General features: G+C 41.3%; 3 protein-coding genes across 3 annotated transcripts; 2 read left to right on the top strand and 1 right to left on the bottom strand.

Annotated features, from left to right (window-relative positions):
* Positions 1-4,262: 4,262 nt before the first annotated feature.
* LOC114461651 (zinc finger protein Dzip1-like) lies at positions 4,263-6,248 on the top strand. Its single transcript, XM_028443889.1, has one exon. It carries the CDS (start codon positions 4,263-4,265, stop codon positions 6,246-6,248), a length of 1,986 nt encoding a protein of 661 aa, XP_028299690.1.
* Positions 6,249-10,384: 4,136 nt separating this feature from the next.
* Positions 10,385-12,378, top strand: LOC114462109 (zinc finger protein Dzip1-like). Its single transcript, XM_028444743.1, has one exon. It carries the CDS (start codon positions 10,403-10,405, stop codon positions 12,323-12,325), a length of 1,923 nt encoding a protein of 640 aa, XP_028300544.1. The 5' UTR covers positions 10,385-10,402; the 3' UTR covers positions 12,326-12,378.
* Positions 12,379-14,518: 2,140 nt separating this feature from the next.
* Positions 14,519-23,551, bottom strand: LOC114461652 (mucin-2-like). Its single transcript, XM_028443890.1, has 4 exons — positions 23,451-23,551; positions 22,235-22,862; positions 21,650-21,901; positions 14,519-14,686 (listed from the first exon to the last, which is right to left on the bottom strand). Exons 1-4 carry the CDS (start codon positions 23,549-23,551, stop codon positions 14,519-14,521), a joined length of 1,149 nt encoding a protein of 382 aa, XP_028299691.1.
* Between the last annotated feature and the right edge of the window lie 804 nt (positions 23,552-24,355).

Here is a 24,355-nt window from a genome sequence, read left to right on the forward strand (position 1 = left end):
ACATAGAGCATTGCCTCTAATGCCAGAAATTGTGAGTTTAAGCCACAACTGATGTAAGATTCACATTAGAATGCCACTTTTTTCAATTTTCCTATACTCTGTTTGTTGCTCAGAATGGCTTGAATTGATCTAAATTTGCCTGGCCCCCGACCATTGCAACGAAGCAGATATAATTCTACTTATATCCGTGAATGCTGACTCAGCATTATTTTCTTTGAAGTACCTTGTTTACGTTTCCCAAAAAATAATCAAATCAAGCTTCATTAACATTTTTACCAAACTATTTTTAACTGCATTATAAATTTCACTTCAACAACTATAGTTTACAGTTCCTTTCTTGACGCATTATTTCAATGTTTTATTTTCCTTTTTTTCAAGCACCAAATCTGCCAATTCTATATTAAAGCTTCTCAAAATAACACTAGACTTTATATATATATATATATATATATATATATATATATATATATATATATATATATATATATATATATAGTAATATATATATATATATTACTTATACATATAGTGTATACTGTATATATATGTATATATAGTTATTTATATGTATATGTATATATGTATATATAGTTATTTATTTCCAAATGACTTGTACCTGTACACATTAATGAAATTAACTTTATTTTATGTCCACAGGCTCTAAGGTATTCACTATTGTTGGTCTACAGATAGAGATTGCTTCCACAAAGGATGTTGGTGATGAAGAAATTAAGATTTTCATACAAGAGGTTGGTAAAAGTGGCTTTTTTTATCTTTCTTTTTTTTTAAGATTTTAGTTTTAAAAAGATGACGAACATCCATCCATCCATCCATCTTCTCCTGCTTAGCCATTTCCGGGTCGCGGGGGCAGCATCCTCAGTAGGGAGGCCCAGATTTCCCTCTCCCCGGCCACTTCCTCCAGCTCTTCCGGGGGGACCCCGAGACGTTCCCAGGCCAGCCAAGAGACATAGTCTCTCCAGCGTGTCCTGGGTCTTCCCCGGGACCTCCTTCCAGAGGGACGTTCAGGGGGCATCCTAATTAGGTGCCCGAGCCACCTCATCTGGCTCTTCTGGATGCGGAGGAGCAGCGACTCTACTTTGAGCCCCTCCCGAATGACTGAGCTTCTCACCCTATCTCTAAGGGAGAGCCCAGCCACCCTACGGAGGAAACTCATTTCGGCCGCTTGTACCCGTGATCTTGTTCTTTCGGTCATGACCCAAAGTTCATGACCAAAGGTGAGGGTTGGAACATAAACCGACCTGTAAATCGAGAGCTTCGCTTTTTGGCTCAGCTCCCTTTTTACAATGACGGACTGGTGCAGACTCCGCATCACTGCAGACGCCGCACCAATCCGCCTGTCGATCTCTCGCTCCAGCCTTCCCTCACTCGTGAACAAGACCCCGAGGTACATGAACTCCTCCACCTGGGGCAGAACCTCATCTCCAACCCAGAGAAGGCACTCCACCTTTTTCCGGTCGAGAACCATGGACTCGGATTTGGAGGTGCTGATTCTCATTCCGGCCGCTTCACACTCGGCTGCGAACCGATCCAGTGAGAGTTGAAGGTCACGGTATGTTGGAGCCAAAAGGACAACATCATCTGCAAAAAGCAGTGATGCAATACTGAGGCCCCAAAACCGGACCCCCTCAACGCCCTGACTGCGCCTAGAAATTCTGTCCATAAAAGTTATGAACAGAATCGGTGACAAAGGGCAGCCCTGACGGAGTCCAACCCTCACCGGAAACGATTTTGACTTACTGCCGGCAATGCGGACCAGACTCTGACTCCGGTCATACAGGGAACGAACAGCTCCTATCAGGAGGTTCGATACCCCATACTCCCGGAGGACCCCCCACAGGAATCCCCGAGGGACACAGTCAAATGCCTTTTCCAGGTCCACAAAACACATGTGAACTGGTTGGGCAAATTCCCATGACCCCTCAAGGACCCTGCTGAGGGTGTAGAGCTGGTCCACAGTTCCACGGCCAGGACGAAAACCACATTGCTCCTCCTGAATCCGAGGTTCAACTATCCGGCGGACCCTCCTCTACAGTAAAGGGGTAGAAAAGGGGTGGAGCTATAATAATGAGGAATTCAGACCCAAGCATTGCAGTTCCGCTTTATATAGACCACAACTGTATGATTTATATGTAAAAAGGAAGGATTTAAAAGCATGATATGTCTCTTTTAATTTATTCATCTTTAGAAACACTGCCTCATTAATTTCACAGATGTTATATTTTTTAGACCTGTATTATACCCATTATTATTAGACATACAGGCTGTATGTCTAATAATAATCTGCTTAAGTGTGCCATGATACAAATTTAATCATTAAATGCAGCTTTGCAGAACAGCTCAATGTTGACAGGTCATCATGGTAACTCAAGGATAAGTTAGAACAGCAGAAAGTTGACAGGTAGTCATGGTAACGGCAGGATAATTTAGAACAACTCAATGTTGACAGGTAGTCATGGTAACGCAAGAATAAGTTCAAAGCAGCTTAGAATCAACAAGAGTGACTGCACAAAGGGCTTTTTAGAGGCAACTAAAGTGGGTCTAATATCCTTTTAAAACAACAACACGCAAATATTGACCAGCAGGTGTCCTCAGTGAGCAACGTTTGTAACTAAGGTGAGTTTCTCGTAATATTGTAAATATTGTAAAATAACAAACAGAACTAAACATGAACGTGTGCCTTTTTCATCTCGTTCAGCATCTGATACAATGTTAATGCATCACCAGTTGACATGTAAATCCACAATAGACCCTAACTCACTAACTAGTAAGGACTGTTCTTGTTACTTGCTAACGTGTACACACCAAAATGCAATTTAACTTAACATGCAGGTGGGATACAAAAAAAATCCTGAGTTTTCATTAGTTGTCATGTTTTATTTACTAGTTAACTTGTGCAATTTTAGTAAACACCCTCAAACTAGGCAAACAATTAAATAATAAAAATTGAAAAAGGGCTGTAAAATTATATAAAATAAGACGGAAACCAAAAACAAAACTCTTACATTAGAATAGAAGTTAAAATGATGAGCTATTCAAACACTAAATGACAACATTATTAAATTATTAAATGAACTCAATTTCATATTGACATTAAATTAGAGGTTCAGGACCAACCAACCACCGTTTCAACAAATTGTGACCAAAAGCAAGGAAAATATAATTATATAAATCTCAAATCTATACACGGAAAATATGATTGATGAGGAACTTTGCCTCCAGAAAATGATTTTCATCATGTAGTGTTGACCTTCAACAGCATGTGCAGAAAGTAATTGCACACAATTAAAATCAAATTAGATTATACACATTGTACAGGACCAGGAAGATAAAATTCCTTCCTGTCAAATACGACCTCCATCAAAACATAAAGTTAATCTGTAAAGCCACACCCAATGCTATGGGCGGGCCTTAGGTAACCTGGCCCACCCCAAAATAATTGTGCCGCCCCACGTGATACATAAATCTATGTACTGTATATATGCTAATACAAGTTCATTTAGCTGAGTGTAACAAAGCACCCACGTTTGCAAAATGTAATTTTGCAACTTTATTTATCTTTAGCAACACTACTCAATGACTTCCACAGATGGAATATTTTTCAGACCGGTATCATACACATTAATAATAATTAATCTGCTTAAATGTGCTATGATACACATTTAGTCATTAAATGCAGCATTGCAGAACAGCTCATTGTTGACAGGTAGTCACGTAACTCAGGATAAGTTAAAAGCTGCTTAGAATCAACAAGAGTGACTGCACAAAGGGCTTTTAAAAACAACTAAAGTGGGTCTAATATTGACCAGCCGGTGTCCTCAGTGAGCAACGTTTGGGACCAAGGTGAGTTCTTTATCATAGTGTAAATATTGTAAAATAACAAATAGAACTAAACTTGAACAGGTGCCTTTTTCAACTCGTTCAGCCTCTGATTTAACGTATACACACAAAGATGAACTTTAAGTTAACATGCAGGTGGGATACAAACAAAACTCCAGAGTTAGTTAACGAGTGCAAATTTAGTCAATTGAAAAATTTAAATAAAATCGGACTGAAAAATGATATAAAGTAACGAAAAACAAAACAAAACTCTTACATCAGAGTGGAAGTTAAAATTATAAACTATTTAAACATGAAGTGACAAAATATGAAATAAAACAACAAATAAAAAGTTGCCCCTGAGTAACCAATAACTGTTTCGTGTTTTCTTTCATCTCTTCCACAGGGACGCCGTTTCCATAGCAATGGCCAGCAGATATACCCAGGAGAACCCCTCATCCTTCCACCTCATCTATCCACAGAGCCCTGCACCAGCTATGACTGCATCCGGTAATATACCGTTGGTCCACCCGTTCAAATTCTGCCAGCGCCGGGAGAGCATGGATTGGAGGCAGATCAACGCTTTCGACATAGATCTGATGGTGAGCCAGGAAGACGTGAACCTGCTCCGGGAGCACATCAACATGGTGACCTTTTGCAGCCTGGAGGGCGAGTGTTGCCTTCGATGCAGATACCCCGTGGATCCCGCCTTAATGAAACTGCTGAAGCTGGCTCAGCTCTCCCTGGAGTGGCTCTTACACTCCCAGAAGGTCCTCACAGAACAACTGCACGCCTCCAAGGAGTGGCTGGCGGTGGCCAGCACGGAGCACCAGAAGATGCTTGGGCAGCTGAATAAGAAGGAGAAGAAGGAGAAGGCATTGGTCCTCGAGCTGAAGCATCGTAAAAAGATCATCCGCTCCCAGCAGTCCCAGTTCGCCTCAGAGATCATCAGCAGTGAGAAGTGCCAACATTGTGAGAAGTTCTTCCTCAGCTCCTCCCTTCTCCAAAACCACATAAAGCGTCGGCATCCAAAGCAGTATGACATCCAGTGGGTGCCCGACACGAAGAATAAATCTGTTGCCATTGACCTGAAATCAGAGAACGACAGCCTCAAATTAGAAAACGACAGCCTCAAATCAGAGGTCAGCAGACTGAAAGAGCAGATTGATCAGCAGCGTCAGGACTTTGAAGCCAAAATAGAAAATCAGAAAATGGAGCGTCAGTCGCAGAAAGATCTGCTGAACAAGCGTTGCGTTAAGGCCGAGATAATGGCCCAGATGGAAAAAAAGACTGAGGACAACAGGGACGGCATGCTCAGGAAGATGGAGTTCTTCGACAATCAAAACACCCAGGATCTGAGCGTAGTCAATCAGAATCAACATGTCAGACACGAGAAACGCGTCAGCCCTGTGCACTTGGAGTCGGAGAGCAACGTGGACAGCAACAGGGAGATCAAGACCGACCAGATGTTGGTGCAAAAAATGAAGAAACGAGAAAAAACACGGGAATCCAGATTGGAGGAAATGAAAGTCCTGCACGACTCTGAGAAGAACAAGCTACTGGACTTGCTGAGCGAAATGCAGATACACGAGTCGGAGAATCAGGAGATACGCCAGAAGCTGCAGGAGAAGACAAAAATTATCCGAGCTCAGAGGAAAAAAATAAAGAGCATAAAATCAAACTCACTCATCAGTTCACCCACACCAGAGGAGTTGATAGAGGAGGAGGAAGTCATCTATGCTCAAAGAAAACCAGTCATTGTGAGTTCACCCATACCAGAGGAGTTGTCAGAGGAGGAGGAAGTCATCTGTGCTCAAATAGAACCAGTCATTGTCAGTTCACCCGCACCAGACAAGTTGTCAGAGGAGGAAGACTCACGTAGTATGTCTGAAAAGAGGCCAGCAAGGAGACTGCCTGAGCCTGAGGTCAGGAAGAAGCTGGAACAGATGGTAGTCGGGCAGCTGGAGAGTCAGAGAAAGAAAGCTTCCAGGAGTCTTACAGACAAGACACCTCCGAAGACACCTCCGTTGAGTTCCATTGAGAAACCGTGCTCTGAGCTGGAAAAGGAGGAGCCTATAGAACACCTGCGGAGTCAATCCTCACAGCCCAGTCGGAGCCAGGTGGACAACTCTACAAAAACAAAGAGCCATGAAGATTTGGAGATTGACCCCCAACAGCTGCAGAGTCTCGGAGACCAGAACAGCAACACGGAGAATAGAAACCAAAGCAAAAAAGAAAACCAACAAAGTGGTCAGAAAAATGCAGCAAATGGCACAAAAATGGAAACAGTTTTGGAGTCGTCGGAGGAGAAGCACTGGGGAAGAGCCTGGACCAGCACCAGCAAGTCTTTCCGACGCAGGGACAGGAAGCACTCTGAACAGCAGCCTGGGTTCCCGCAGCGACATCAGTGACTCATAGAGTCCATCTCCAGATCTCTACAGCGCGCACACACTCAATCACTCGTTTTGGCTGGGGATGAACCATAAATATTAAGAGATGAACACGGTGCTGTCAGTATCCGATACTCACCTTTTGGTATCAATACTTTATGCAGTATTGTGTTTTTCGACAAAACGAATGTACACTTGTGTATCACCTGCTGTGTTTGGTACTGGTTGTATAACACTGTACAACAAAAATAAAAATAAGAATAAAAAGTAACATTGCACAACATGTTTTTTTATATATATATACAGTATATATATATATATATATATATATATATATATATATATATATATATTAAAGACTTGACCAACTTTTGGTTCAGGAACTTTGTTTATTTGTGGAATACAACATTAAATGGGGTCAAATTGACCCCAAGGATAATAAGAGAGTTAAAGGAAACTTGTTTGCCTTGTGAACATTTCAACATATTAACAATGTGAGTGAGAAAAGGTCACCCATCCCCAGTGCGTTACTGTAATTGAGTTGCTTTCATGGGTACTTTTGAGTATATTTCTAAATCAGTAATTTTAGGTTCAGGTTACCTTTCTACACCAAACCATATATATATATATATCCATCCATCCATCCATCTTCTCCCGCTTAGCCGTTTCCGGGTCGCGGGGGCAGCATCCTCAGTAGGGAGGCCCAGACTTCCCTCTCCCCGGCCACTTCCTCCAGCTCTTCCGGGGGGACCCCGAGACGTTCCCAGGCCAGCCAAGAGACATAGTCTCTCCAGCGTGTCCTGGGTCTTCCCCGGCGCCTCCTTCCAGAGGGACGTGCCCTGAACGCCTCACTAGGGAGGCGTTCAGGGGGCATCCTAATTAGGTGCCCGAGCCACCTCATCTGGCTCTTCTCGATGCGGAGGAGCAGCGACTCTACTTTGAGCCCCTCCCGAATGACTGAGCTTCTCACCCTATCTCTAAGGGAGAGCCCAGCCACCCTACGGAGGAAACTCATTTCGGCCGCTTGTACCTGTGATCTTGTTCTTTCGGTCATGACCCAAAGTTCATGACCATAGGTGAGGGTTGGAACATAGACCGACCTGTAAATCGAGAGCTTCGCTTTTTGGCTCAGCTTCCTTTTTACAATGACGGACTGGTGCAGACTCCGCATCACTGGAGACGCCGCACCAATCCGCCTGTCAATCTCTCGCTCCAGCCTTCCCTCACTCGTGAACAAGACCCCGAGGTACTTGAACTCCTCCACCTGGGGCAGAACCTCATCTCCAACCCGGAGAAGGCACTCCACCTTTTTCCGGTCGAGAACCATGGACTCGGATTTGGAGGTGCTGATTCTCATTCCGGCCGCTTCACACTCGGCTGCGAACCGATCCAGTGAGAGTTGAAGGTCACGGTATGTTGGAGCCAACAGGACCACATCATCTGCAAAAAGCAGTGATGCAATACTGAGGCCCCAAAACCGGACCCCCTCAACGCCCTGACTGCGCCTAGAAATTCTGTCCATAAAAGTTATTAACAGAATCGGTGACAAAGGGCAGCCCTGACGGAGTCCAACCCTCACCGGAAACGATTTTGACTTACTGCCGGCAATGCGGACCACACTCCTACTCCGGTCATACAGGGAATGAACAGCTCCTATCAGGAGGTTCGATACCCCATACTCCCGGAGGACCCCCCACAGGAATCCCCGAGGGACACGGTCAAATGCCTTTTCCAGGTCCACAAAACACATGTGAACTGGTTGGGCAAATTCCCATGACCCCTCAAGGACCCTGCTGAGGGTGTAGAGCTGGTCCACAGTTCCACGGCCAGGACGAAAACCACATTGCTCCTCCTGAATCCGAGGTTCAACTATCCGGCGGACCCTCCTCTACAGTAAAGGGGTAGAAAAGGGGTGGAGCTATAATAATGAGGAATTCAGACCCAAGCATTGCAGTTCCGCGTTATATAGACCACAACTGTATGATTTATATGTAAAAAGGAAGGATTTAAAAGCATGATATGTCTCTTTTAATTTATTCATCTTTAGCAACACTGCCTCATTAATTTCACAGATGTTATATTTTTTAGACCTGTATTATACCCATTATTATTAGACATACATGCTGTATGTCTAATAATAATCTGCTTAAGTGTGCCATGATACAAATTTAATCATTAAATGCAGCTTTGCAGAACAGCTCAATGTTGACAGGTCATCATGGTAACTCAAGGATAAGTTAGAACAGCAGAAAGTTGACAGGTAGTCATGGTAACGGCAGGATAATTTAGAACAACTCAATGTTGACAGGTAGTCATGGTAACGCAAGAATAAGTTCAAAGCAGCTTAGAATCAACAAGAGTGACTGCACAAAGGGCTTTTTAGAGGCAACTAAAGTGGGTCTAATATCCTTTTAAAACAACAACACGCAAATATTGACCAGCAGGTGTCCTCAGTGAGCAACGTTTGTAACTAAGGTGAGTTTCTCGTAATATTGTAAATATTGTAAAATAACAAACAGAACTAAACATGAACGTGTGCCTTTTTCATCTCGTTCAGCATCTGATACAATGTTAATGCATCACCAGTTGACATGTAAATCCACAATAGACCCTAACTCACTAACTAGTAAGGACTGTTCTTGTTACTTGCTAACGTGTACACACCAAAATGCAATTTAACTTAACATGCAGGTGGGATACAAAAAAAATCCTGAGTTTTCATTAGTTGTCATGTTTTATTTACTAGTTAACTTGTGCAATTTTAGTAAACACCCTCAAACTAGGCAAACAATTAAATAATAAAAATTGAAAAAGGGCTGTAAAATTATATAAAATAAGACGGAAACCAGCAACAAAACTCTTACATTAGGATAGAAGTTAAAATGATGAGCTATTCAAACACTAAATGACAACATTATTAAATTATTAAATGAACTCAATTTCATATTAACATTAAATTAGAGGTTCAGGACCAACCAACCACCGTTTCAACAAATTGTGATCAAAAGCAAGGAAAATATAATTATATAAATCTCAAATCTATACACGGAAAATATGATTGATGAGGAACTTTGCCTCCAGAAAATGATTTTCATCATGTAGTGTTGACCTTCAACAGCATGTGCAGAAATTAATTGCACACAATTAAAATCAAACTAGATTATACACATTGTACAGGACCAGGAAGATAAAATTCCTTCCTGTCAAATACGACCTCCATCAAAACATAAGGTTAATCTGTAAAGCCACACCCAATGCTATGGGCGGGCCTTAGGTAACCTGGTCCACCCCAAAATAATTGTGCCGCCCCACGTGATACATAAATCTATGTACTGTATATATGCTAATGCAAGTTCATTTAGCTGAGTGTAACAAAGCACCCACGTTTGCAAAACGTAATTTTGCAACTTTATTTATCTTTAGCAACACTACTCAATGACTTCCACAGATGGAATATTTTTCAGACCGGTATCATACACATTAATAATAATTAATCTGCTTAAATGTGCTATGATACACATTTAGTCATTAAATGCAGCATTGCAGAACAGCTCATTGTTGACAGGTAGTCACGTAACTCAGGATAAGTTAAAAGCTGCTTAGAATCAACAAGAGTGACTGCACAAAGGGCTTTTAAAAACAACTAAAGTGGGTCTAATATTGACCAGCCGGTGTCCTCAGTGAGCAACGTTTGGGACCAAGGTGAGTTCTTTATAATAGTGTAAATATTGTAAAATAACAAATAGAACTAAACTTGAACAGGTGCCTTTTTCAACTCGTTCAGCCTCTGATTTAACGTATACACACAAAGATGAACTTTAAGTTAACATGCAGGTGGGATACAAACAAAACTCCAGAGTTAGTTAACGAGTGCAAATTTAGTCAATTGAAAAATTTAAATAAAATCGGACTGAAAAATTATATAAAGTAACGAAAAACAAAACAAAACTCTTACATCAGAGTGGAAGTTAAAATTATAAACTATTTAAACATGAAGTGACAAAATATGAAATAAAACAACAAATAAAAAGTTGCCCCTGAGTAACCAATAACTGTTTCGTGTTTTCTTTCATCTCTTCCACAGGGACGCCGTTTCCATAGCAATGGCCAGCAGATATACCCAGGGGAATCCCTCATCCTTCCACCTCATCTATCCACAGAGCCCTGCACCAGCTATGACTGCATCCGGTAATATACCGTTGGTCCACCCGTTCAAATTCTGCCAGCGCCGGGAGAGCATGGACTGGAGGCAGATCAACGCTTTCGACATAGATCTGATGGTGAGCCAGGAAGACGTGAACCTGCTCCGGGAGCACATCAACATGGTGACCTTTTGCAGCCTGGAGGGCGAGTGTTGCCTTCGATGCAGATACCCCGTGGATCCCGCCTTAATGAAACTGCTGAAGCTGGCTCAGCTCTCCCTGGAGTGGCTCTTACACTCCCAGAAGGTCCTCACAGAACAACTGCACGCCTCCAAGGAGTGGCTGGCGGTGGCCAGCACGGAGCACCAGAAGATGCTTGGGCAGCTGAATAAGAAGGAGAAGAAGGAGAAGGCATTGGTCCTCGAGCTGAAGCATCGTAAAAAGATCATCCGCTCCCAGCAGTCCCAGTTCGCCTCAGAGATCATCAGCAGTGAGAAGTGCCAACATTGTGAGAAGTTCTTCCTCAGCTCCTCCCTTCTCCAAAACCACATAAAGCGTCGGCATCCAAAGCAGTATGACATCCAGTGGGTGCCCGACACGAAGAATAAATCTGTTGCCATTGACCTGAAATCAGAGAACGACAGCCTCAAATTAGAAAACGACAGCCTCAAATCAGAGGTCAGCAGACTGAAAGAGCAGATTGATCAGCAGCGTCAGGACTTTGAAGCCAAAATAGAAAATCAGAAAATGGAGCATCAGTCGCAGAAAGATCTGCTGAACAAGCGTTGCGTTAAGGCCGAGATGATGGCCCAGATGGAAAAAAAGACTGAGGACAACAGGGACGGCATGCTCAGGAAGATGGAGTTCTTCGACAATCAAAACACCCAGGATCTGAGCGTAGTCAATCAGAATCAACATGTCAGACACGAGAAACGCGTCAGCCCTGTGCACTTGGAGTCGGAGAGCAACGTGGACAGCAACAGGGAGATCAAGACCGACCAGATGTTGGTGAAAAAAATGAAGAAACGAGAAAAAACATGGAAATCCAGAATGGAGGAAATGAAAGTCCTGCACGACTCTGAGAAGAACAAGCTACTGGACTTGCTGAGCGAAATGCAGATACACGAGTCGGAGAATCAGGAGATACGCCAGAAGCTGCAGGAGAAGACAAAAATCATCGGAGCTCAGAGGAAAAAGATAAAGAGCATAAAATCAAACTCACTCATCAGTTCACCCACACCAGAGGAGTTGATAGAGGAGGAGGAAGTCATCTGTGCTCAAAGAAAACCAGTCATTGTGAGTTCACCCATACCAGAGGAGTTGTCAGAGGAGGAGGAAGTCATCTGTGCTCAAATAGAACCAGTCATTGTCAGTTCACCCGCACCAGACAAGTTGTCAGAGGAGGAAGACTCACGTAGCATGTCTGAAAAGAGGCCAGCAAGGAGACTGCCTGAGCCTGAGGTCAGGAAGAAGCTGGAACAGATGGTAGTCGGGCAGCTGGAGAGTCAGAGAAAGAAAGCTTCCAGGAGTCTTACAGACAAGACACCTCCGAAGACACCTCCGTTGAGTTCCATTGAGAAACCGTGCTCTGAGCTGGAAAAGGAGGAGCCTATAGAACACCTGCGGAGTCAATCCCCACAGCCCAGTCGGAGCCAGGTGGACAACTCTACAAAAACAAAGAGCCATGAAGATTTGGAGATTGACCCCCAACAGCTGCAGACTCTCGGAGACCAGAACAGCAACACGGAGAATAGAAACCAAAAGCAAAAAAAGAAAACCAACAAAGTGGTCAGAAAAATGCAGAAAATGGCACAAAAATGGAAACAGTTTTGGAGTCGTCGGAGGAGAAGCACTGGGGAAGAGCCTGGACCAGCACCAGCAAGTCTTTCCGACGCAGGGACAGGAAGCACTCTGAACAGCAGCCTGGGTTCCCTCAGCGACATCAGTGACTCATAGAGTCCATCTCCAGATCTCTACAGCGCGCACACACTCAATCACTCGTTTTGGCTGGGGATGAACCATAAATATTAAGAGATGAACACGGTGCTGTCAGTATCCGATACTCACCTTTTGGTATCAATACTTTATGCAGTATTGTGTTTTTCGACAAAACGAATGTACACTTGTGTATCACCTGCTGTGTTTGGTACTGGTTGTATAACACTGTACAACAAAAATAAAAATAAGAATAAAAAATAACATTGCACAACATGTTTTTTTTATATATATATATATACAGTATATGTATAATATATATATATATATATATATATATATATATATATATATATATATATATATATATATATATATATTAAAGACTTGACCAACTTTTGGTTCAGGAACTTTGTTTATTTGTGGAATACAACCTTAAATGGGGTCAAATTGACCGCAAGGATAATAAGAGAGTTAAAGGAAACTTGTTTGCCTTGTGAACATTTCAACATATTAACAATGTGAGAAAAGGTCACCCATCCCCAGTGCGTTACTGTAATTGAGTTGCTTTCATGGGTACTTTTGAGTATATTTCTAAATCAGTAATTTTAGGTTCAGGTTACCTTTCTACACCAAACCATATATAAATATATCCATCCATCCATCTTCTCCCGCTTAGCCGTTTCCGGGTCGTGGGCGCAGCATCCTCAGTAGGGAGGCCCAGACTTCCCTCTCCCCGGCCACTTCCTCCAGCTCTTCCGGGGGGACCCTGAGACGTTCCCAGGCCAGCCAAGAGACATAGTCTCTCCAGCGTGTCCTGGGTCTTCCCCGGGGCCTCCTTCCAGAGGGACGTGCCCTGAACGCCTCACTAGGGAGGCGTTCAGGGGGCATCCTAATTAGGTGCCCGAGCCACCTCATCTGGCTCTTCTCGATGCGGAGGAGCAGCGACTCTACTTTGAGCCCCTCCCGAATGACTGAGCTTCTCACCCTATCTCTAAGGGAGAGCCCAGCCACCCTACGGAGGAAACTCATTTCGGCCGCTTGTACCTGTGATCTTGTTCTTTCGGTCATGACCCAAAGTTCATGACCATAGGTGAGGGTTGGAACATAGACCGACCTGTAAATCGAGAGCTTCGCTTTTTGGCTCAGCTTCCTTTTTACAATGACGGACCGGTACAGACTCCGCATCACTGCAGACGCCGCACCAATCCGCCTGTCGATCTCTCGCTAAGATGATGAACACTATTTTTGTTTTCTTCTTTTCTAGTTTTTTGGTGATATCCTAGGAAAAGATGCCCACACATTTGTTGTCAGTGTTACAAATACTACAACAAATAAACAGGGTGTGTGAGATGTTCAAGTTTACAGAAGCTGCTCGAGGAACTGCTTTGTTTATTCGTCTCATTCACTCCGCACCTTTCCTGGTATGATTTGCTCATACCAAGTTTATAATACTCGTGAATTACTGGCAGAGCCTTACAGTACATACACTACAATGAGTGAGCTTTTCCTCAACATCTTTATTGTATATCTATCATTTATCCATTGCTGGAGGTTGTTGATAGATCTTTGTGGCATCATTTTCTTGGACGACAGCTAAATAAATGTTTATTATAAAATAATGACCTTCAGAGCAGACAATAGAATAATAGGTAATAAAAGTTATGTAGGTCAAATACATGTTTAGTCAATTTTGGTGTTTGTTCTTCTTTAGCTTGTGTTAGCTGTGGACACAGGCAATTGTGAAGATTTTTTAATCTAAGTTAAAAGCACTCCTTTTCTCTATAGTACTTATGACTAAAGGGGAGATTTTCATTCATTTTATTGTTGATTTAATGTTTTTTTGTGCTGATTTATGTTTTTATTGTTGTTTAATATTTCCTGTTGCGCTTTTTATAATGTAAAGCAGTCACAAGCTCTCCCCTTTTTTTCTCTCGGATTTGTCTGTTTATTTAAGTTTTTGTAGCTTTCATCCGTATTTTCTTTAATACTGCTTTTATTTATTACTGCATGCCACAAAAGGATTAACAGATGTTGAAAATAATAATAATAATAATAATAATTCATTTTATTTAAAAGCGTCTTTCAAAACACCCAAGGACACTGTACAATGGAATCATAAAAGCAATAAAAAACAGGGGCAACAAAATAAAAACAATAAAAAACAGGTGTAACGAAATAAAACAGTACGGCATTGAGATGGTGAGTGTGTGACTAGGTGGTGTAGGACTGTCTGAACAGGTGAGTTTTAAGTTTGGATTTGAAGAGTGGCAGGGAGTCTATGGTGCGGAGGTCAGGGGGGTGAGAGTTCCAGAGCTGGGGAGCAGAGCGGCTGAAAGCTCTGTGCCCCATGGTGATGAGTTTGGCCAGTGGGACAGAGAGCTGGAGAGTGGAGGAGGAGCTGAGTGTACGGGCAGGAGTAACGATGTGGAGGAGGTCAGATATGTATGGAGGGCCCTGGTTGTGAAATGCTTTAAATGTAATGAGGAGTATTTTGAAGTTGATTTTTTGTTTGGGAAGCCAGTGAAGGTGTTGTAGAACGGAGGTGATATGGTGAGTTGTAGGGGTCCGTGTGATGATCCGTGCTGCAAAGTTTTGGAGGAGCTGCAGTTTCTGGAGGGATTTGTTGGGGAGGCCGATTAGAAGTGAGTTGCTGTAATCAATCCGGGAGGTGAAGAGGCTGTAAACAAGGATGGCGGTGGTGTGGGGGGTGAGAGAGGGGCAGAGATGAGATACAGTATGTTATGTAGATGGAAATATGCAGACCGGGTGATGCTATTGATGTGAGACTGGAAGGAGAGTGTAGTGTTGTGTTCAAGACCACACTATCCGAGACCAAGACTTGCCCGAGACCAGAATGCACCGAGACCGAGTCAAGACCAAGACAAGCCGAGACCATGACCATAAACATTTTTTTTAATTTAAAAAAATATATAAATAAATAAAATTATGACAAGGTTTGACAGTTAAAATATTAAAACTACTACTGCTACTGATAAATTCACAATTATTCTACATATGTGAAAACAAGATTTTTATGTCAGCTGAATGTACAGCAAGTGTTTAAAAGTATTTCTGCCAAGAAATAACATGGCTGGTCACCTACACCCCGCAGAGTGTTTCCTCTTTGCTGTGCTTTTACAAAGGTATTATTTGTGGTTCGTGAAACCAAATTTCACAACCAACAAGTTAGCTCCCGCCTCTCTCTCCTGTTGAGTTTGAGGAAGTTGGATGAGAACAGTGACGTGCCGTCAGGGTAGGCAAGGTCGGCAGTGCCTACCCAAGGGTGAATTGATATTTTGATTATTTGTTTTAATTATAATATAATTATAAATGATTTATTTTTCCATTTCCAATAGCCTACAGTACCTATAAGTTTGAAAGTGTCCGCATTTAGTGCTTTTCATAGCCCAAATTACTAAACAGCGTTATTTCCTGGAACGGCTGCAGTCTCACTCTGCTGTAATGCAGGAGCAGGCCACGCCCCCTCCCAAAAGCACACGGCTGCTCTGCTTCTGTTCCCATAGCGTGTTTTTATGTGTTTGAGCATGCGTAGCCAGTTCCCCAAGATGACAACCATTTACTTCCAAAGGCAGCTCTCTACACTGCCTTTGGACATGACTGTGCTATGCTAAATGCTATATGTAAGTTCACAGTACATTAGTGAATTGGTCCCATGTGATCGCTGGAGACGATGGAGAAACTTTTTTTTGAGGAAAAACGACAGCTTTTAAAAGATGGTAAATGGTAATTGGACTTGATTTATATAGCGCTTTATCCCCACACTGAAGCATTCTCAAAGCGCTTTACATATCAGCTCAATCACTCTCACATTCACACACCAGTGGGACAGGACTGCCATGCAAGGCGCTAGTCGACCACTGGGAGCAACTTAGGGTTCAGTGTCTTGCCCAAGGACTCTTAGTCAGGTACTGGGATCGAATCCCCAACCTCTTGATCAGAAGACAACCCTCTACTACCTGAGCCACGGTCTACACCTGAGTTACCAGACCTTCAGCAAAGGTAAGGTCAAAAAATGTTTCATACTTTTCACAGTGAATGGAACAAAAGGAAGGATTGACTTTGTGGATGCTCCTCACTGAGGCTGTTCCAAGTTGTTGTTGTAGTAATTTTCTCCGTGTTTCTGTGTTTCCAACACAAACAATGAATGTGCTGCCGTGTCATGAGATATATCTTGTTGGGAGAGTATGGAGGCTATATTAAATAATTGTTTCTTTTTCTTTAATGGTGTTTATGATGTTGATTTTGTTAGATGGCTAAATGCTTGTTCATGTGGATCTTGTTGAGTTTTTTTCTTTCTTATTATGAATTTTATATTTTGATAAGAGCATTGAGATGACTTTGTAAATTGCTTTATACAAATAAAGTTGATTAAATTTGAATTAACACTTGACAGCAGAAACATATGAAATTGTCATTGGTGGTCTCGATTTGCAACGTGCCTACCCAACCCTAGTGGTCACGGCACGTCACTGGAAGAGAACCAATTATCAATTTCTTGTAGACAAAGGGTAAAGGAGGATGGAGGAAGAGATGGAGATGGTTTGGTAGAGCTAGCTGCAGCTTGGTTCAAAGCTGTGCATGTACTGTAATTCGTCAGTTAATGAATAATTTCATAAAATGGTCTACCACGAGCGAAGCAGAGCCACTAGAGCCATGTGTGCGCCCAGAGCCAATCACTGCACAGCTCTGCTCCGGTGCGTGCCAGAACCAATCACAGTTGCGAGCTAGAGTCACGTGTGCAGCCAGCGCCTTGGACTATAACGTTTATATTGCCAATCATTCAAAAAGGCATACAGCTTATAATCACACACACACACACACACACACACACACACACACACACACACACACACACAATCACCCCTGCACTAAGAAATGTTAAATAGTTTTATTTGTACAAATGTGTCTCTTATCAGATTCTACCTAAACCGCCGCATTGGTACAAACTTTATTTATCAATTCATCGCACACGCTATTTTACTTTGCACCCGCAAATATACCTCTTAATAACACTACAGAGTACAGAGTATGTACACCTATTTGTACATCCAACCTTCAAACACATACTCATTTGGCCATAATTGCCAACTCATGCTCCCACATAAATACATACTTCCGACAGACACTGCACTAATAATAATAATAATAATAATAATAATAATAATAATAATAATAATAATACTTTATTGTTATTATTAATTGAAGGAGGAAAAGTGTTCAGCCTCCAACAAAAGAGGTTAAAAAAAAATAGTGAGAACCTTTTGACAATTCTTCTACAAAACTCATGAAAATTATCATGAAATGAGGAATCACTAATCTTAGAAGAGTAGCAATAATAATATCAAGTAAAACCCCAAAACTGTCCTTAAGAATATTATTTGGGCACAGTTGATAGATATTTAAAGATTTCTACACAATATACACATTGAAATAAAATTCCCTCTCCCAGATCTCATTCAATTTCTGGTGGTTTTTTGTTGTTGTTGATATATTAGGTAAAGAAACCAAACTCAAACTTTTGATTAGTGACATCTGCTGGTAAATTTTCCATGTTACAATTATTTGAACAGTAAATTCCAGTTTATATGTAAAAGTATTTTCCATCTTCAAAGACAAGCACGTGGTTGCAGCTGCTCACTGACAAACAAGGACGAAGAGCAAATCAATGTCTTTGCTACAGCTGTGATTAATTCCTCAACAGAATCCTTCCCTGAACCGCTTTATTAATCCCAGGGGGAAATTGCTTATGTTGCTTCCCCCTTGTCTCTCCTTCTACCTGGATCCCCCTGGAGGAGCTGGAGGGAGGGGTTTTAGGAGAGGACCATCTGGGCTTAATTATTCCAAACTCCGGAATAGTATTCTTGTTCTGTTCCGACTCGTTGAAGCCTTCATAGATCTACTGGAATCCTTTGCAGATTAGTTACACGTATTGTGTGTGCAGTTCCATTCAGGACTTGGGCTGCTAAAAACTGGCAAAGAAAAAAAGGTGTGCCATGTAGAAAAACAAAACAAAAAAAACATTATGTTTACTTACCTGTGTAATCATTTCAGTGATACTTGCATCGCTGATGATTTCAAATGAGGTTACATCTAACTCGAGCTCTAAAGATGTGAGGAGTTTTAGATCTGTAGAGAATGTAGAAAACATACTTAATTGCTTGTATTATTCATTTTTTTATTTGATTTTTATTTCGGCAGTCTTCAGAAAAACAAAAAAACACAGCAAACAACACTCAATTATGTATAACTTATCAGCCTAAGGGGTGTAAGTTGAAGCAAAAGCGTATACCCACATTGCTGAAATAAATCAACTTTTTCATGATATGCTAATTTTATAACCAGCACCTGTATATACACATACAGTATATACATACATACACATGCATGTACATGACATGTACATAATATCAATATTGTAATATTTCATATTTAAGACATATTGCATAAATTAAGTTTGAAATATAAAATATTATGTGATAATATTTGAATTAATATTATGTTTTATCACAAAATATACCTTTTATTATGTTTATTAAGTTTAAGTATTAATATATTTTATACTATGATATATTATTGCTGTCCGATGTAAAATTGTTGCTATGTATGACTTAAAATGCTTTGTAAACTGGTTCATGTTGGTGATTTGTTTTAAGATCATTCTTCAGGCAGTTCCACAATTTAACCCCTGCTATTTCCTTCGTCATCTTTCCTTCTTTTTCAAATCTTGTGAAATTTCCTCTGGACTGTTTGTAAATTCTGTTTACAGTAATTGTTGTTTGTTGTGTGGTGATTAGTTGGCAGTTATACATGATAGTAGTAATAACAAAAAAACACTGTGGACTGCTTTCTACAAGTTTAAATTAATGCAATAATGTGAATTATTCCTGTTAATACCTAACTAATAATGGAGCGTACAGATTCTTAATCTCATTAACTGGGATATGTACTAACATTCTAAATTAATAAAAGAAGTTGTACTTTACTTGTTGCCATTGTCGATGGGGGAGAACCAGTTGTTGCATTTGTATGTGAAGTAGACACTGGAAGAGTTATAGCAGTAATGATTTCAGGTTTAGTAGCGGTAACCATGGTAGTGGATTTAGTTGGTCCAGTGGATGTAGTTGGTCCAAGAGTAGTTACATAAGTAGTTGTAATTTTTGTAGGCTTAGATGTTTTCTCAGTGGTGTTAAATGTAGATTGCTGGTGTGTAGTTGAAGTTCTTGATTGATCAGGTGTAGTTGCAGTTTGTTCAGGCTGACTAGTAGTGGTCATAGTTTTATCAGTTGTAGTCAATGTTGTTGGCTCATCAATAGTAGTAGTTGGTTCTGGTGTAGTTGTTGTATAAGTATTGGTAGTTTGTTCAGGTGTTGTGGTAGTTATTTCAGGGGTAGTAGTTGGCTCACTGGTAGTGGTAGTAGTTCTAACAGTTGTAGTCAATGTTGTTGGTTCATTAGTAGTAGTAGTTGGTTCAGGTGTAGTTGTTGAATAAGTAGTGGTAGTTTGTTCAGGTGTTGTGGTAGTTATTTCAGGGGTAGTAGTTGGATCACTGGTAGTGGTAGTAGTTGGTTCAGGTGAAGTGGTTGTTGGCACCATGGTAGTGGATGTAGTTTGTTCGGGTGTTGTAGTTTGTGCAGTAGTAGTTGATGTTAATTCAGTAGTGGTAGTTAATTCAGGTGTAGAAGTTGGCTCACTGGTTGTGGTTGTAGTTCTAACAGTTGTAGTCAATGTTGTTGGTTCATTAGTAGTAGGAGTTGGTTCAGGGGTAGTTGTTGTATAAGTAATGGTAGTTTGTTCAGGTGTTGTGGTAGTTTTTTCAGGGGTAGTAGTTGGATCACTGGTAGTGGTAGTAGTTGGTTCAGGTGAAGTGGTTGTTGGCACCATGGTAGTGGATGTAGTTTGTTCGGGTGTTGTAGTTTGTGCAGTAGTAGTTGATGTTAATTCAGTAGTGGTAGTTAATTCAGGTGTAGTAGTTGGCTCACTGGTAGTGGTTGTAGTTCTAACAGTTGTTGTCAATGTTGTTGGTTCATCAGTAGTAGTAGTTGGTTCAGGTGTAGTTGTTGAATAAGTAGTGGTAGTTTGTTCAGGTGTTGTGGTAGTTATTTCAGGGGTAGTAGTTGGATCACTGGTAGTGGTAGTAGTTGATTCAGGTGAAGTAATTGTTGGCACCATGGTAGTGGATGGACTTTGTTCGGGTGTTGTAGTTTGTGCAGTAGTAGTTGATGTTAAGTCAGTAGTGGTAGTTAATTCAGGGGTAGTAGTTGGCTCACTGGTAGTGGTTGTAGTTCTAACAGTTGTTGTCAATGTTGTTGGTTCATCAGTAGTAGTAGTTGGTTCAGGTGTAGTTGTTGAATAAGTAGTGGTAGTTTGTTCAGGTGTTGTGGTAGTTATTTCAGGGGTAGTAGTTGGCTCACTGGTAGCAGTAGTAGTTGGTTCAGGTGAAGTGGTTGTTGGCACCATGGTAGTGGATGTAGTTTGTTTGGGTGTTGTAGTTTGTGCAGTAGGAGTTGATGTTTGTTCAGGTGTTGTGGTAGTTAATTCAGGTGTAGAAGTTGGCTCACTGGTAGTGGTTGTAGTTCGAACAGTTGTAGTCAATGTTGTTGGTTCATTAGTAGTAGGAGTTGGTTCAGGGGTAGTTGTTGTATAAGTAGTGGTAGTTTGTTCAGGTGTTATGGTAGTTATTTCGGGGGTAGTAGTTGGATCACTGGTAGTGGAAGTAGTTGGTTCAGGTGAAGTGGTTGTTGGCACCATGGTAGTGGATGTAGTTTGTTCGGGTGTTGTAGTTTGTGCAGTAGTAGTTGATGTTAATTCAGTAGTGGTAGTTAATTCAGGTGTAGTAGTTGGCTCACTGGTAGTGGTTGTAGTTCTAACAGTTGTTGTCAATGTTGTTGGTTCATCAGTAGTAGTAGTTGGTTCAGGTGTAGTTGTTGAATAAGTAGTGGTGGCTTGTTCAGGTGTTGTGGTAGTTATTTCGGGGGTAGTAGTTGGATCACTGGTAGTGGTAGTAGTTGGTTCAGGTGAAGTGGCTGTTGGCACCATGGTAGTGGATGTAGTTTGTTCGGGTGTTGTAGTTTGTGCAGTAGTAGTTGATGTTAATTCAGTAGTGGTAGTTAATTCAGGTGTAGTAGTTGGCTCACTGGTAGTGGTTGTAGTTCTAACAGTTGTTGTCAATGTTGTTAGTTCATCAGTAGTAGTAGTTGGTTCAGGTGTAGTTGTTGAATAAGTAGTGGTAGTTTGTTCAGGAGTTGTGGTAGTTTTTTCAGGGGTAGTAGTTGGCTCACTGGTAGTGGTAGTAGTTGGTTCAGGTGAAGTGGTTGTTGGCACCATGGTAGTGGATGTAGTTTGTTCGGGTGTTGTAGTTTGTGCAGTAGTAGTTGATGTAAATTCAGTAGTGGTAGTTAATTCAGGTGTAATAGTTGGCTCACTGGTAGTGGTTGTAGTTCTAACAGTTGTAGTCAATGTTTTTGGTTCATCAGTATTAGTAGTTGGTTCAGGTGTAGTTGTTGAATAAGTAGTGGTAGTTTGTTCAGGTGTTGTGGTAGTTATTTCAGGTGTAATAGTTGGCTCACTGGTAGTGGTTGTAGTTCTAACAGTTGTAGTCAATGTTGTTGGTTCATTAGTAGTAGTAGTTAGTTCAGGGGTAGTTGTTGTATAAGTAATGGTAGTTTGTTCAGGTGTTGTGGTAGTTATTTCAGGGGTATTAGTTGGATCACTGGTAGTGGTAGTAGTTGGTTCAGGTGAAGTGGTTGTTGGCACCATGGTAGTGGATGTAGTTTGTTCGGGTGTTGTAGTTTGTGCAGTAGTAGTTGATGTTAATTCAGTAGTGGTAGTTAATTCAGGTGTAGTAGTCGACTCACTGGTAGTGGTTGTAGTTCTAACAGTTGTAGTCAATGTTTTTGGTTCATCAGTAGTAGTAGTTGGTTCAGGTGTAGTAGTTGGCTCACTGATAGTGGTTGTAGTTCTAAAAGTTGTAGTCAATGTTGTTGGTTCATTAGTAGTAGTAGTTAGCTCAGGGGTAGTTGTTGTATACGTAGTGGTAGTTTGTTCAGATGTTATGGTAGTTATTTCGGGGGTAGTAGTTGGATCACTGGTAGTGGTAGTAGTTGGTTCAGGTGAAGTGGTTGTTGGCACCATGGTAGTGGATGTAGTTTGTTCGGGTGTTGTAGTTTGTGCAGTAGTAGTTGATGTTAATTCAGTAGTGGTAGTTAATTCAGGTGTAGTAGTTGGCTCACTGGTAGTGGTTGTAGTTCTAACAGTTGTTGTCAATGTTGTTAGTTCATCAGTAGTAGTAGTTGGTTCAGGTGTAGTTGTTGAATAAGTAGTGGTAGTTTGTTCAGGAGTTGTGGTAGTTTTTTCAGGGGTAGTAGTTGGCTCACTGGTAGTGGTAGTAGTTGGTTCAGGTGAAGTGGTTGTTGGCACCATGGTAGTGGATGTAGTTTGTTCGGGTGTTGTAGTTTGTGCAGTAGTAGTTGATGTAAATTCAGTAGTGGTAGTTAATTCAGGTGTAATAGTTGGCTCACTGGTAGTGGTTGTAGTTCTAACAGTTGTAGTCAATGTTTTTGGTTCATCAGTATTAGTAGTTGGTTTAGGTGTAGTTGTTGAATAAGTAGTGGTAGTTTGTTCAGGTGTTGTGGTAGTTATTTCAGGTGTAGTAGTTGGCTCACTGGTAGTGGTTGTAGTTCTAACAGTTGTAGTCAATGTTGTTGGTTCATTAGTAGTAGTAGTTAGTTCAGGGGTAGTTGTTGTATAAGTAATGGTAGTTTGTTCAGGTGTTGTGGTAGTTATTTCAGGGGTATTAGTTGGATCACTGGTAGTGGTAGTAGTTGGTTCAGGTGAAGTGGTTGTTGGCACCATGGTAGTGGATGTAGTTTGTTCGGGTGTTGTAGTTTGTGCAGTAGTAGTTGATGTTAATTCAGTAGTGGTAGTTAATTCAGGTGTAGTAGTCGACTCACTGGTAGTGGTTGTAGTTCTAACAGTTGTAGTCAATGTTTTTGGTTCATCAGTAGTAGTAGTTGGTTCAGGTGTAGTAGTTGGCTCACTGATAGTGGTTGTAGTTCTAAAAGTTGTAGTCAATGTTGTTGGTTCATTAGTAGTAGTAGTTAGCTCAGGGGTAGTTGTTGTATACGTAGTGGTAGTTTGTTCAGATGTTGTGGTAGTTATTTCAGGGGTAGTAGTTGGATCACTGGTAGTAGTAGTTGGTTCAGGTGAAGTATTTGTTGGCACCATGGTAGTGGATGGAGTTTGTTCGGGTGTTGTAGTTTGTGCAGTAGTAGTTGATGTTAATTCAGTAGTGGTAGTTAATTTGGGGGTAGTAGTTGGCTCATTGGTAGTGGTCGTAGTTCTAACAGTTGTAGTCAATGTTTTTGGTTCATCAGTAGTAGTAGTTGGTTGAGGTGTAGTTGTTGAATAAGTAGTGGTAGTTTGTTCAGGTGTTGTGGTAGTTATTTCAGGGGTAGTAGTTGGCTCACTGGTAGTAGTAGTAGTTGGTTCAGGTGAAGTGGTTGTTGGCACCATGGTAGTGGATGTAGTTTGTTTGGGTGTTGTAGTTTGTGCAGTAGTAGTTGATGTTAATTCAGTAGTGGTAGTTAATTCAGGGGTAGTAGTTGGCTCATTGGTAGTGGTCGTAGTTCTAACAGTTGTAGTCAATGTTGTTGGTTCATTAGTAGTAGGAGTTGGTTCAGGGGTAGTTGTTGTATAAGTAGTGGTAGTTTGTTCAGGTGTTGTGGTAGTTATTTCAGGTGTAGTAGTTGGCTCACTGGTAGTGGTTGTAGTTCTAACAGTTGTAGTCAATGTTGTTGGTTCATTAGTAGTAGTAGTTAGTTCAGGGGTAGTTGTTGTATACGTAGTGGTAGTTTGTTCAGATGTTGTGGTAGTTATTTCAGGGGTAGTAGTTGGATCACTGGTAGTAGTAGTTGGTTCAGGTGAAGTATTTGTTGGCACCATGATTGTGGATGGAGTTTGTTCGGGTGTTGTAGTTTGTGCAGTAGTAGTTGATGTTAATTCAGTAGTGGTAGTTAATTCAGGGGTAGT

The sequence above is a fragment of the Gouania willdenowi genome, chromosome 4, assembly GCF_900634775.1.
Source record: "Gouania willdenowi chromosome 4, fGouWil2.1, whole genome shotgun sequence".
In the NCBI taxonomy this organism is placed as follows: domain Eukaryota; kingdom Metazoa; phylum Chordata; class Actinopteri; order Blenniiformes; family Gobiesocidae; genus Gouania; species Gouania willdenowi.